The 14,517-nt window shown below is 40.7% G+C and overlaps 2 protein-coding genes across 3 annotated transcripts in view; one reads left to right on the forward strand and one right to left on the reverse strand.

Moving 5' to 3' along the window:
* LOC117214720 overlaps positions 1-1,712 on the reverse strand; it is a 28,200-nt gene extending 26,488 nt beyond the window's left edge. The window contains exon 1 of the mRNA XM_033460994.1: positions 313-1,712. Coding sequence (XP_033316885.1) covers positions 313-1,115 — 803 coding nt within the window. The 5' untranslated portion in view covers positions 1,116-1,712. The remainder of the gene's footprint in view (positions 1-312) is intronic.
* The window catches only part of LOC117214721, a 35,368-nt gene that overhangs the window by 15,237 nt on the left and 5,614 nt on the right, over positions 1-14,517 (forward strand). Inside the window, exon 1 of one of the 2 annotated variants that reach the window (XM_033460996.1) lies at positions 10,772-11,553. The exons of the other annotated variant lie outside the window; for it this stretch is intronic. The gene's annotated coding sequence lies outside the window, so the exon portion shown is untranslated. Of the gene's footprint in view, positions 1-10,771; positions 11,554-14,517 lie in introns of those variants that run through there. 2 annotated transcript variants of the gene reach the window in all.

Consider the following 14,517-nt stretch of genomic DNA (forward strand, 5'->3'; position numbering starts at 1 on the left):
ATCGCAAGTAACATCGTCTCTTCGCATCTTATCGTACTTCTAACTTTTAACTGGAATTCAGATTTCAAGAATTTAGGTTTGTACTCGTCTTTATTTAACAAACCTGCGATCTTCCTTACCCATATTTGCCCCTATGGATGTTAAAGTTCACGCAAGATTACGGTTGAAACGATACGAAGTGACGTAGGATACAACGCAATTATCAACCGACAGTGACAAGTATGAGACAAATGAATCCATTTTTGTAAATCTACGAAGCTACCGAGACCACTCGTAAAAGCCTAAAAGCAAAGTTTCAAAGACCTCACTTACCCAGGATGATGCCTGGTATAAGTAGCCGGAGTGGTCGTGTGATGCTGGTAGCCCTGTGTGACCACTTCCCTCGGCTGGTGACGATGATTGTTGTGATAACCGGCGTAAGCGATGGCTCTGGTGCCGGTGTAGTCGGCAACCGCGACCGCGCTGAATTTCTCCGGTTTCGAGGTTCGTTGCTCGTAAACGTGTTGCTCCACGCGATGTCTGACCCCACTCGCAGTTGTTTGCAGTGGTGCGATTGTCGAGCTGCTTCTTTCGAACAGATCGTTGCGAATCCAATTGTTGACGGTACCCTGTTGTTGGAAAGTCCTATCGTCGTGTTCGTGTCGAGATCGTGTGAATTTCTCGTGGTACGGCCAGACCGGCCAGGTGAGTCTGTGATTGGTAAAGTCGCGATGATCGTTGGCCGTGTGTTCGATGGAGGCGATGGCGGTCGGTAAAATAAAGAAAGCACACGTCAGAAGAATTTTCGGTACGGAAGCCATCGCTAAACCAGCCTTCGATCTTCGATTACGTTGACGATGTCTGGTGTAAGTAACAGTTACGACGAACGGATCACATTCTCGATGATTTTGATCGATTTTTTTACGTTTGACCGAAGGTGCTGCGCTGGATACGTCGAACAAGCTCGATGGACATCCGGTGCGAAATCGTTCGAAGGCAACCGAGAGCACTACTGAACGAGACACACGGAGTAGGCTCCACGTGCTTGAGTCGCTCGTACCAACCCCACCATCCTTCTTTCTTTCTCTCTTTCTCTTCGTTTCCACGTTCCGCCCCTCGTCCTCTCTCGCACCCATCTCTCCTTCCTCTCTTGTTTGTTCGCTTAGACCTCTTTCTTCGTTCCGCTTTGTTCCGCTCCCTTTCTACCTGTCTGCTCTCCTGATACACCGCCAACCGCTCAGTTAACCACCTACATATCCTTGCACGCGTTCGACAAGAACGTTCAGTAGGATAGAGACACAATGGTGCGCGTTGTTTGTTCCTTGGGATAGATGGGACGACCGGCTGAACCGATTGCGAAACTCGAAGGGTACGGTTGTCGCGATGGAATTTTTTCCTCGTTTCTCTTTGTTGATTCATGCCTCGGATTTTTTACGTTGCCACGATCATTGTAATATACATATTACATACAGGGTGTAGCGAATGTAGAATGGTAGGAATTTGCTAATGGTGAGAAAGCGCTACGAAGATATTTCCGTGGATGTGGTTAGAATTCACTGTTGCTTTCGGGTTGCTGAAGATTGCACGACTCGCTTGGAACGTCTACTTCGTGCTTTGTTGCATAGTACGACGGGTCTTAGTAATTTACAAAATATCAGAAATTGTTGGCGTGACTATGAAAGTTGAAGTATGTATGCCGCGTTCAAGAAATTTTAAATATAGAATTGTCGGAATTAAAAAAAGGAATTTGTAATACTTGTATCTTTAATACGTTTCTTATTTTCCGATCTATACATTTGTGATAAATTTACGATAAATTTTAAAGAAACGTATAAGCGTTGAAATACTTTTAAACGCTAGTGTACCTTTCTTATTCCTGTGTAGAAATCCTACATCGCGTGCAATCGACGCCGCATCGAGGCTATCGTGTCTAAACCTTTGTCGGCTCGAAACTCATCTACGCAATCTTGTTATTTCAACCGTCCAATAAATCAACAATTTCCTCCAACTCCAATTTCCTCGAAAAGCAAAAATCGAAGCAGAGGGAAAGAGAATCGAGCGTTTATTGCATCGTTGCCGAGTCGCGAATCGATTTCGAGATCCGCAGAACGCGGAGACCAGGAGTTTCTCTATTTACAAGCAATAAATGTTAAAGGCGTGCGTGCAAAAGGTGTCACGCGGGACGAATGTAGGTCGTGAGTCACGCGTTCCTGTGGAACCATGGCAGCGCGACCGAACTCGTGTACGCTAGAAAATTACGGGTGCGAGGAAAAGCGAGCGATCCGGCCGCGACATCGTGCAACCGACGTGTGTCATCCCGATCGATTTTTGTATCTGGATAATAAAGGAACTGAAAGTAATAAGATGGACGCGTGTGTTGGCGGCGTCGCGTTTACACGCGCAATTACGCCGCCGTAATGAATAGATGCCTGATAATGTGGCGCACATAGGAGACAATGCCCGTGGCGCTGCTCGTAATTACCAGTGATTTAATGTCGAGCACGCTGGGCCATTGTCTACCTTTCAATCTCTTACCTGTTAATCTCTTTTACCTGCTTCTACGTCCGCGTACCTGTGTATGGTTGGAGAAGGAAATGTTTTGCAACTTTTTTTGGTTCTGAGTTTGTGTTGTGTGCTTCTTTGCGATTTTTTCTAGCTATTAGATTTATGAGCAGAATTAAGTTATTTTTTAATTTTCCGTAGGAAATGTTCGGAAGTACGTTTTTCGACCAAAAATAAGACGACAAGTATTGAAAATAATATCGTACATATTATTTTCTGATCGTGATACAGCATATTCGTATTTATCCGGAATATTTTGTTTAGGGAATGGATTCTTCAAATGACAAAAATTAAGCACGTATTAATTAATTGCGAGCAAAGCTCCATACGTATGTAAGATCGTGTATTTTTTAAATCGAGTACTGAATACGGTTGAAGTTCTTTTAATTAATTTTCGATTTTGTATTTGTAAATACCTGTTTATTTCTCTTTAATCGACGGAATTTCTTAATTAATTATACAGTCACGTTTGGGAATATTACATACATACATTACTTCCATAATATATGGAAGATTAAAACGATGATTTATACTGCAAAAATATCACGATATGACATTGAGATTCTTACAAAGAGAAATATGAAATCATCGTTACCAAAATTGGAAGATCTGGATGAAAACAACTTCAACAACTTTAGCATTTTTCGTTTTCGCATTCGAAGCGATACGATATCTCTGTTATTAAAGTTTCTGTGAAAAGAGCAACGGATTATCGACAGAAAATAGTTTATTAAGTAGAAAAGATTGTTAAATCGTTTTTTCTTGATGCAAACGTTGCCTGATCGCAATCAAACTTTTATTTCATTGATCAAACATTTTCCGCGAACTTGATTTAAATTAGCCCGCAGTATTGTACATTCGCCTGTCTCTCGATGAAATTGAAATCGGAGATTAGAGACAAACTGCTTGAAACTGCCGTGATTCATGGCCGTCCTTGCGAAATTGATTCTGACTTTAAACTGCGGAATTCAATTTCATTTCTGTCTATTAGGGAATTTTCTGCTGTTATACTGATCAATGTAAATGTAATTCGCAAATATGTGTAATATTTCTTCGGTATTTTTACTAGAAATTTTCAAAAGATTCCAGTTTAAATCATCGAATAATTGAATTCCTCTTAAATAATGCAAACGCAACCTTGTGCTAGTTTAATACGTGAAAATAATTTAGCAAACAAACTCCAACGTAAAAAGAGCACAAAATTTCCTCCATCTAAAAACTAATACGAGTAAAAAGATTTCAGTTGTCAAAAACTTGCCATAAAAGTAAACTTTCAAGTATCGAAGAATCGTCTACCATTTCAACGCAAAAAGCAATGTAAAAGATCCCGGTAGAATCTAATCAGGACTTAAATTACGACCGAAAAGGGTTCAATCACCCTGAAGATTACAAACACACCACCTGTTAAAGAATCATTCTCAAAGAGTCATTTCTAACAATCCTGCACTAGCGCGCGTTGAAATTTAACGCGACTCCTCGTGGCCACGATCCTCGGTCATTCGATGTAATACTCGAATTGATACGTTACAAAAAGCGGATTAGAAAAAGGAGCAGAACGACGAGCCACGACGGGTCGCGCGCACCCGTCCCATTTGTCAGGATGAATTATTCACCGTGAGAAAAATAATCCAACGCCCGGGCATCCGGCATCCACGGAACAAAGGGTTGTGAAACGACGTTCTGCTTTTCTTCTATCCCTACTGGGCCTCTCTATATCCTCGTTGTCCCTGTGACTCTCCGCCCAGCCCGTTTCTTCGTCTCCGTCTCCTCCTATTCCATACGAGCGAGATGATTTCTTGCGAGCTAGCTCATGCATAAAGGGAGACAGAATCGTTGGATATCTTGCGGTAAAGATAACATCTGCGGGAGCCGCGAGAGATTTGCGGTAGACAGTGGCTCCAGCCTCCAACTGCCTACGCATCTTCCAGCTGCACCGGCTGGTCCACCTGCATTGCAGCATTGCACTGGTTCAATGTCGGTGCAACGTTGACCGCGTATAACGATCGGAATGTTGCTCGTCGAAAATTGGTGTCCAACGAGCTGTGTACGTACGAGCTTTTCACGAACGACCAAAAATATTGCAACGTGATGTGTGAAGCTCGTAATATCGTTGAATCTCACGACGATATCTCACGATCGGAGGAAAGATTGGAGCTACAGAGGGGAAAAATAATTGGGTGTTTGATAACGAAATTTCTTTTTAAGGTTTCAGGCTGTTAGGATTGATTGATATGGTGTGAGGGGTTAGGTTTAGCGGGAAGATAGAACGAGGCTTTTTAATATCGTTTCACAGATAATGTGTTCCTGGAAGTATTAGGTCAAGAAGTTTTCAGACGAGTTGGAACTTTCTTAATTGTAAACCTATTAAGTCAATCTTGTTTAAGTTGCTCTCTGAGTTTTATCCTTATTGGCGGGGCTAGAGGTCAAATAAAGTGGTTAAAAGTGTTACGATATCAGGAGTCTCGAGTGATTTCTTACGTGGATAGTTGTGCTTAGGGGAGATAAACGTTGTTAAGAGCTCGAAGAAAAATCTCGTATTTAACCAACTTTACGCGAACTTCACGCGAATTATTATGAGAGTTCCTTTCATAAAATTTTTTTATTTTTAATTTGCAGCTTCGTACCAAGCAGATATAGATATATAAGTTGTACGATCTCAGAAAGATATAAATTGCACAATTTTGCGAAGTTCGAAGAAATTGAAATACTTCTAACGCTATAATATTCCATCTTCTTAGCACTGTGAAAACTTTTCGTGCCTCTGACTCGTGTAACTCTCTCCCTCTAACTTTACACAATATTTATTACTTAAATCTTTTAATCTTAATAACGTTGCACTTACCCAGTTTCACGTATTATTCTATTGCCTGGTTATTAGTGCTTTGATACATCAATTCGGTTCTTAAACCTCTATGTCAAAATCACCTTCGAAACTTTCTTTCTAAAATTCTACCAATCGCGAAAATAACATAAAAAATCAACTCGCACGGTATAATTCGTTTCTTGCATATCCCTAAAGGGGTTTCGCCGACGGCGTATGAGGCATCGATAACTGGTGCGCAATTTAGTCGAGCAATTCGGATCCGAAAGTGCACACGCGAAAGGGATCCAGGCGCAATTTCTGCACCGGATCGACGTGGTCGAGACCAAGGTCAGTGGTGCTGCGACCGCGGCGAGGTCTGTCCGTCTTTTTGTTCTTATCCCGGTACTTGTCTTCGGAAGCGGCGTACGGGCAACGGCGAGATAATTGCGCGCATCATCGTCGCGTTATTGGCCATTACGAGCACGAGACACAAAACACGGCAGCAAATCCGACGATAAATCACAGTGTGACATTATAATATTCCACCGTGCGACATTTCCATTCGCTCGAACGTTTTCATCCATCTTCATTGCGCCATTTCGGCGACGACGACGATCCTCTACGACCGGTAGCTCGTACCCTCGAACTCCCTTTTCCATGGATCTGCAATGCAAATCGACTTCCTGGGAAGATGTAATCATCGATGCCTGTTGGCTTCTCGCGGGAGCAGGTTTCGTCCCGTGGCATTACCAGAGGAATTTTCGAGACAGCGGTGCAACCGACGGAATTTGACTACCTGAACCCTCTTGTGTAATAATTTCAGAATTAGCGAATTGAGAAGTGACGATTATAGATTATACGATCCTATTGCAAAAACAGTTTTTCATAATTTTACAATTTTGCAGCGGATAGAACGATCAAGATATTTCTATGACTTTTAAAATTCACTCAGAAATCTTTGTCTTATTGCGAACGCGTTACCGTTATAGGAAAGAATTTCTCCACATTGGTAACTTGTGACTCGCGACCTGTAAAATTTTAGTAATCGTATCAATTCAAAGATGATTGGTAAATTATTGTGCAAGAGAGTCCTGCACCGAGCTTACTGCTTTCACTATGATGGATGATTTAGTAATTGGCGAGTATAAACGTTTTCGATGTGTTTGGGTATTTAGGTTGTCGAATAAAATTGTTCAGAAGAATTATATACGCTGGAAAATGAAAGTGATGAAATAGAATTGCGACTAAATGATAGATAGCAAGTCTTGATGTGGTAAAACGTTGCTGATATCTATCTGAATGATCACTACGTTGACACCTTAAACTATTGCAGATGGATTGCAAGATATTTCGTGATTTATTTGGTGAACAAGAAACGCTACAAATGATATTAAACGTTTTATATAATTTATAAAATAGATTTCAATCAGTCTCAGTTGTACAAAGAAATATTCGATTCTGTGTCTATCGTAGAAATCATTCGGCCTGTCTGAAATTTCTAAGAATTTCGTTCACTTAATGATCAGCAATAATAAAAATACTCACACTGGTAATAAAAACAAGAAAGTGAAACCGAATAATACCTAAAATTGTAAAATAATACCTAACGTGTTCACAGAGACAAACATTGTTTATATCACAAATGGCCCAAAAAGCAAATGTGATTTAAACGATCTTACATATTGATACTTCGTTCAAAAACGCAATACAGTCATTCAACGGTACTCGTGCCTTTTCGTAAAAGACATCGTATTAATTTCTCAAGTAATAACGTCGTCACTTTCGAAATCTGTATTAGAAACGTATGAAATCTGCACCATACAACGATATCAAAGGAACGCGTGGTAAGGCCAAAAGTTTAACTTCTCGATCTGCGTACTGTTCTTTCGTCCGTGCGAAGATCGAGCGATAAGTTTCGTTATCGTGTCATCGAATGTTCGCCCATTAATCATCGTTTGCACGTATTTTCTTTTGGCAGCCCGACCGGTTCCACGCTCCAGCCGAACACAATGAAATTCTTGCGAGAATGTACGCAACGAATATGAAAAATGATCAACATTCTCTGCATGTCGAAATGCATATTTCTGTTTTCGATATAGCAATCACAAAGTTGGCTTGTTATTTTCAATCCAGCGTAAACGCTGATGACAGAATCCGCTAGCGATTAATGTTTGATAAATATTTCGTAATATCTTAATTTTGGAAAATATATAATTTTCATTTTACGGTAATTAATATTATCGCACTACTACGTATACACCATATACAAGTACAAAGGATTAAATAAACCGTAAACCTGTAAATCATTAGGAAATTATTAAAATATTTCGAGAATATTGTCTCATATAAAACCTTAGACTATAAATACATGAATTAATATTATTAGTGAAATTTTACAAATTACGAATCACGAACTATCGACTCTAATTCTCTTTCGTGATAGCAAATAAGCCCGGTAATAAAACAAATACTGTACATAAATGTTACAAATTAGAGATCAAGTTTGATTATCCAGTTCGTTGTGAACTTGAAAAATTATAAACTCGCAATTTGTTAGTCCATTGATATTATTAGTCGATAAATTATTGCGCAAGAAAGTTCAAATATTGCAATACTTATGTACGACACGTTATACGCACATTCTGATCGCTTTCGATATAAATTAGATTTCATTTTAACAATTCTACAAATCCTCTGCAACGATCTTAGAAATCATTTCACGGAAATAGTTACAAACTCTCGACGAGCTTTCGTTTGGTTTCACTTTTATTGGTATTAATTTCATAAAGATACGACCGACCTCGGCATGTACAGCGCGATTTCGAATAATTTACGAGCGATTCGCAGAATTTTCGTGATTTGTTGTTTATCTCGTTCGCCTGCTACAACTTTGGAGAAACGCGACGGACGTTGAATTATCGTGGAAATTTGTGTTGTCAGCCGAGGAACTTGTTCCGTGAGATCTTCAGGCGACTTTATCGCAGAAAACGCAACGGAAAAAAACGGTGATCAAAGGCGCGGTAACGTGGTCGCACGGAATACACATCGACGTACGCGGACTATAGAAAAATTTGTCTTGCACAAGGGACCAACGTTGCGGAAGAAATTAATGACCGCGGTAAATTGTCGAGGTTGCAAAGACTCGATAAACTTTAACCTTTATCTTGGAGAAAACGTTACGTTCGGCGAGGGTGACGCGTAAAAGGGGTTAATCGGACGAATATAATTTTTCGTGCGCATTACATCAACGACACGCGTCGACGTGGCTGCTTTTGAGTGAGTAGCGTTCACGCTTCTCCCACGTTTTATGTCGGTACTCGATTTGATAATCTCGTGCCAATTTTAACGATCGAGCGCATATGAAAACACGCAATATGTCCCGCAGGCGTCTTTCAGTAGATACGTCTAAAAATAAACTAACGTGTGTAACGCGTTGAGCGATATCAAAAACGTGTGTCCCTTTGTAAGATACGTACCATGCTTATGATTCTGCATGTCACGTTCAGTCTGACACATCAGACGTTCGGTCTGTGCGTCTGCACGACTGCATGCTTGTGCGAGACACAACATAACTGGTTTTGTAAACGTTAAACATAAATGAACGTCGGTACAATGAACAATGATAGGGTTGTCGATTAAAGATTTCCAATCGGTATATGATACAATCGATTGTAGAGAGCGAGGACGAAGGGCTGACAATCGTTACCTCGAGTCACAACTTAAACCATATACAATTATGTAATAGAATTTTCAAACGATAATCCTTGTAAGGAAAAATAGAAGCAAGTACAAATGCACTATGAGTCTTATCTGTTGCGTAGCATGTAAAATATTATTTTATGTGTTCTTTTCGTTACGGTTGCATTCACTTTGTATCACTTCTCGGATAATCGAATGATACAAGGACAATGTTTCCATTGCAACGATGCTTCGGGTGAAATTTCACTGAATCGAGCGTCGCGACGTCTACCATCATACAAGCTGCTTCGTTGCGCTGCCAATTCTCCGCAGAAATTCTGTTCACTCTCGAATTTAAACTTCTCGATTGTTTCGCTGAACGACTGTTCCGCTTACAATAGCTAAATCAACGTCGAAGAAGAATATAAGTCCGTAACGTGTAAAGAACTCCTTTGAAGAAAATATTTATCTTCCTTCCCTTCGGTATATGTAAAATATTCTTCTTTGTAACGAGCATAACATTACAGATACTCGTTGTTCATATAAATATTTAATAACAAATTTTTAATTCTCAATGCTGTGCTGCTTTTTTTTCAACGTCATGCGAGAAATATTATTTCTTCGATAGGTACAACGCATAACTATATACAGCTATACAGCAGTTACAATTTCCTAGGTACGATCTCTGTTAATTGTAATAATAATTTCTCTTACTGCGAAGAAGAATTTGCTTTCCAGACATTCTTCAAATAAACCCAAAGTTTCTAAGCAGTCTCTGTATTTCGGTAATTTCTTGACTCGCTATCGACACGGAAACAACGCGAGAAAAGTAACGCGTCGAACAGTTGTATACAATCTGGCAAAGTTTCAGTCAGGTAATGCAATTTGCGAGCACCCAGTACATTGAACAAACAGCAGCGCACACGGACGACGTATCCAGGTTCTGACCTACTGACACGATCCAGTGACGTCACGGGAGCGCACCAGAGTTTAGAAAGGAGCGAAAAGACTATAGTCGACTGGAGGTTGACCCTAGCCAAGGGGATCGTTTTCCGTGTGCAGCAGGGTGTATCGAAGTTTTACCGTGCCTTCGACAAGCGACAAGGCAATACTCGCTCAACCGAGGGAAGGAAAAAAATGGACGAAAAGGACATTGTATCGAAACCGTAAAGTAATATGTTCTTATGCCGCTCGCTAATAATTTGTGGGTATAGAATTGCGTCGATCTATATCGTGTTCCTTTTTGCACTTTTTACTGGTGTCGATTTTAGTGTAGCGTATCATGTTTTGTGGTGTAACGTGATGGAAACGAAAGGTTCGCAGACCGATGAATAAAAATCTGTCTTATAACGCAAATATTCGGTTACTACTTCGTTCCTTTGGTAAAGACAAATATTTTTGTTTCTTATAAAATACCCAATGGAAAATTGCGAATCGCGTAGAATATTGACTTGTTAAAATCAGAAACGTTCAAGCGAGAGAAACTTCGCTTAGTTTTCGCTAACGTGGTTTGATTATATACGTACGTAGTTATATTCGATGATCTGCTCTCTAACTGAGTGTCCATTGAATAACGAAACGATATTAGTCGAGTACGACAACTAATCCTAAAGTTACTCGCAGCACATTTTTGAACATACTTGAAGTTAACGTTAAAACCAAATACGTCTGAAAATTCACACCAACCAAAGTGGAGATGTGGAAGTGACGTTAAAATTACAAGGAAATGATGCTATCAAAAGAGGCATCTGCTCGCTCTAAAAGAGACCAACTGGTCAAACAGTGCTGCATCATAGCATCACCTGAAAAGACAAGGGCACAGTGCTCGAACAAAAACTCGGCTGCAGCCGAAGCGCGAAACAAAGTCCGATAACGCTTTACTCTAGAACGGTTTGAGTTTCGACGGGCGACAAATTTTCTTTGGAGCCGCGGCACATCATGGTCGATCGATTCGTTATTTCTCGATGGCCGTACGTACGATCGCTGTTGGAAGCGCATCGTGCCACCGCTGTGAACGAGGTCTCGCCTCGAGGATCGATCGATAGCCTGATCGGGGATCGGCGAACTTCAGCCGGATCAGCCGCGAGTCGCTCCATCCTTTGTCTAAATTTCTTTTCCTCCGGGCACTCTTCGTCTGTCATTTGACCCTACACTTTTTTTTTCTATCATTTTCTAATAATTTTTTCCCGCAACATTGAGCCGCGTGCAAAAGCCGCGACCCTGCTGCGTGTCCGGAGCTCGTTCGCGGCGATCGTTGTCCAGGGAAATTCACGGTCGAAGGATATGAAAAGTCGCCGGGCGGCTGCCGGACGTGTCTCCATATGCGAGGGTGACGTGTTCGAAGAGCCGCTGCTTGGTTAGAAAACGGCGCACGAAGGTCCCAGGTGGATCCCTCGCCGCGTGATTCCACCGCCACGAGAACCACGGCCGTGCACGACATCCACTGCGTCGGCAGTGGACGACAGATTCCGCGGTGGAGATCCAGACGGGAGACCAGGTGGAAAGTTTGGAGTGGATCGAGACACGTCAAGGTATACGTGTGTTTACTTTTGGGACTTTGTCACCGTTTTATGGTCGGCTAGATGAGATTTTCGTACGACTGAGTAACGTAGACGCGTAAATTGGATCGGAAAATTTTATTTTCGTCGATATGCATATTACGATAATTATATGGCGCACGTTGCACAAAGCTCCGACATGATAGTGTGCAATCACTTGTTCTTCGAACAGAGGCTTCTCATATGTATTTCGTATATACGATGTCTCTTTATGTACGTCCGATCGTGTATTTAAATATAGTTTTAATACCTAGCATTCAGTTGATTGATTAAAGAAAGTTTGAGTAAATATCAGTTGAACTTTCCCTCCCAAAATTACGAGTAATTTTGCAGTATTCTTAATCTTTCGAGTCTCTCCGGAGTTCGAAGATGATAATGATCGTCCGACAGGTCAACGAGAATTTGATCGTGATTATAATGTTTATCGAATGATAATATTCATATTCATGTAGTATTTGGCATTGTGAAATATTTGTAATTCTGTGACATTATGAATACTTTGAAATTCATTATACGAGAATCTGTAGGATTTTACAAAACATGATTGGAAACTTTATATTCACCTAAAATAATTATTCAGCATTTGCTCGCTTCGTAACATACTGTAATTTTTATCATTTTATTTTGATCGTTTTATTATTATCATCTGCTATTATCAGTTTTCAACCTAATATGGTATATGAAGATTACACACTTGAAAAATTTTCCCAAGTTCAGACGACTGTGTAATATAAAGGTTAACATAGAACGTAACGAAGTGAAAGTACGCCGTAAGGGAATAAGAAGGACCAAAATTTGTACGTCACTGTTTCCTAGGGAACGTGAAAGTCATACCCCTGGGTAGAAAGTTTCGAAATGGAGATGAAAAAAAGAGCGAAAACGCTCGAGCTGCCAAGGCACATCCATGACACAGTTTTACAGCTTTGATCGAGCACTGGCCTTGGTTCGAAATATTTAAGCGGATACGTAGTAAAGTTACTTTATTTCTGGACATGCATGTCACTATCAGAAATATGATGAAAGCAAGGGTTTGTTTGTAGAAAAAAAGCCAGTCCGATATCAGGAATGAATATCGAAAACAACGTTCTATATGACTGCTTGGTTGCTCACTGTGCAACAATATCCATTTCATTTAATTGTAGAAAATATCGTACATTTCTGAACCACCGTCCTTACTTCGTCATATTTTACCTTATTTAGTTGTTGGAAGTAAAACGTTTATGCAAATAAAGGAAGAGTAGACACCTTTTGTAGCAGCTATTGTATCACAAATAACCGTGTAACCATTAAAAGTAATCACGTGTAATTTCTAGACAGTTGCTGAGTAAAGCCGCACATCTACACGTTTTAACGCATTGAAAATGAATCTTTAATCATACGAACTTAAATCAACCCTTCCTCTGATTTCTCTAGTTGAACGTCTTAACAAACGTCTAAATACCATTGATCTTTTCAATTCGCTGATAAACCAAATATTTCACGAGAAACGTCAGGTACTCCGTTTCATCTTCTTACTTTACTTCCATCAGCATCCACGTTACAATCGCCCTTTTGATATCTCATACGTGCACTTGGGAGCTCTCAATCCACTCGGTTCAACATAAACACCACCTAAGTACATAGAAGTAATCTCAGTAACCCTGTTCGCATTATCAAAGCCACAGAATCGTGTGTCACGATACCGTAAGTGGTGTACGTGTAGTGTAATAAAACACGAAACTGGCTTCTTTGGTACTCGAGCAGAGCGCCTGGTTTCTCCATTCTAGCGAGTCGGAACGTTAAAAGCCGACACGATAATGGAAACACTGGACGTTGATGTATCTTAATAAGATAACACCGTTTATGCATGTTATTTATTGCCGATTAATCGGTATTCTGCATGGAAAGGAACCAAGGGACCAAAGAGGCGTGTTCACGGTGCACCATTTAAGGTGTTCCTCTCGAGGAGACTTGGAAAGGATCGCCGCGCTTCGCGTCCAAGTCACGTCGTTCCACGCGTCGCGTCGTCGCGATATATCAGCCGATCAAGGAAGCCTCGAGACGTTTCGCTTCGCAATTTACCAGCCGCGTTGTATTTTTCTCCGCGTCCTTATCGAGACGTGTCTCACCGTGTCACGGTCGCCTTGACATCGGCCTGCCGCGCCGCCGTTATCTCAAATGTATCTCTCCGGTTGCTACTTGACCTCCCCTTTTTTCAGCTTTCCCCTCAGAACCGATATCAAATCTTCCACCCTCAGAGGGAAGGACAGAAGATGTCCACCTTCGGCTATCTATTGCAGTCACCTTTTCTCTCTCTCTTTCTTTCTTTCTTTCTTTTTCCTTCTGTTCGATTCTGACTCTAGGACAGATGTCGTTGACGATTGTTCTTTGTGGGGCAGCGTGGAGTTCTTGAAAGAAGAAGATGGCAGGTTTAGGATCGGAAGTTTTTACGAGCTCTCGAGAAATTGAATTTACTAGGGATGCTTGTTTTCGACTTTGTGGTTTATGGCCTCTCGAGTTTCATGTTCGAGGCTGATGCTTCCAATTAAAGCGGAAGGAATAGTGGAGTTTCTGCTACTGCGCTTGCAAAAAGTCTTCGGGTTCTTATTTGTATTCTTTTTAATGGTCGCGCGCTTGTTTCTAAATGGTTGTTTTTCATTTTAGAGTGAATTTTTAATCATTCTTGTGTCATATTTTTAATACCACGAGAGACGAAATCTGTGTTAAAATTTCTTGAAATAACGAAAAGTGCTAATAATCGAACAGCTTCCGAGAAGAATATATTTTTATATAATGCAATTGACATTCATACAGCCAAGAACGAAGCAGACATTGATATATGTATGTGCGTACAAAACATTTAACTTTTAAGGAACTCGCGATCAGAACAGTCACAGATGTTTTCCAGCTTTCACGCTTCAATTTTACTCACTCAATTACGCATACACAGATTAATGC

Source organism: Bombus bifarius, unplaced genomic scaffold (genome assembly GCF_011952205.1).
Source record: "Bombus bifarius isolate JDL3187 unplaced genomic scaffold, Bbif_JDL3187 scf7180000009243, whole genome shotgun sequence".
NCBI classification, from domain to species: domain Eukaryota; kingdom Metazoa; phylum Arthropoda; class Insecta; order Hymenoptera; family Apidae; genus Bombus; species Bombus bifarius.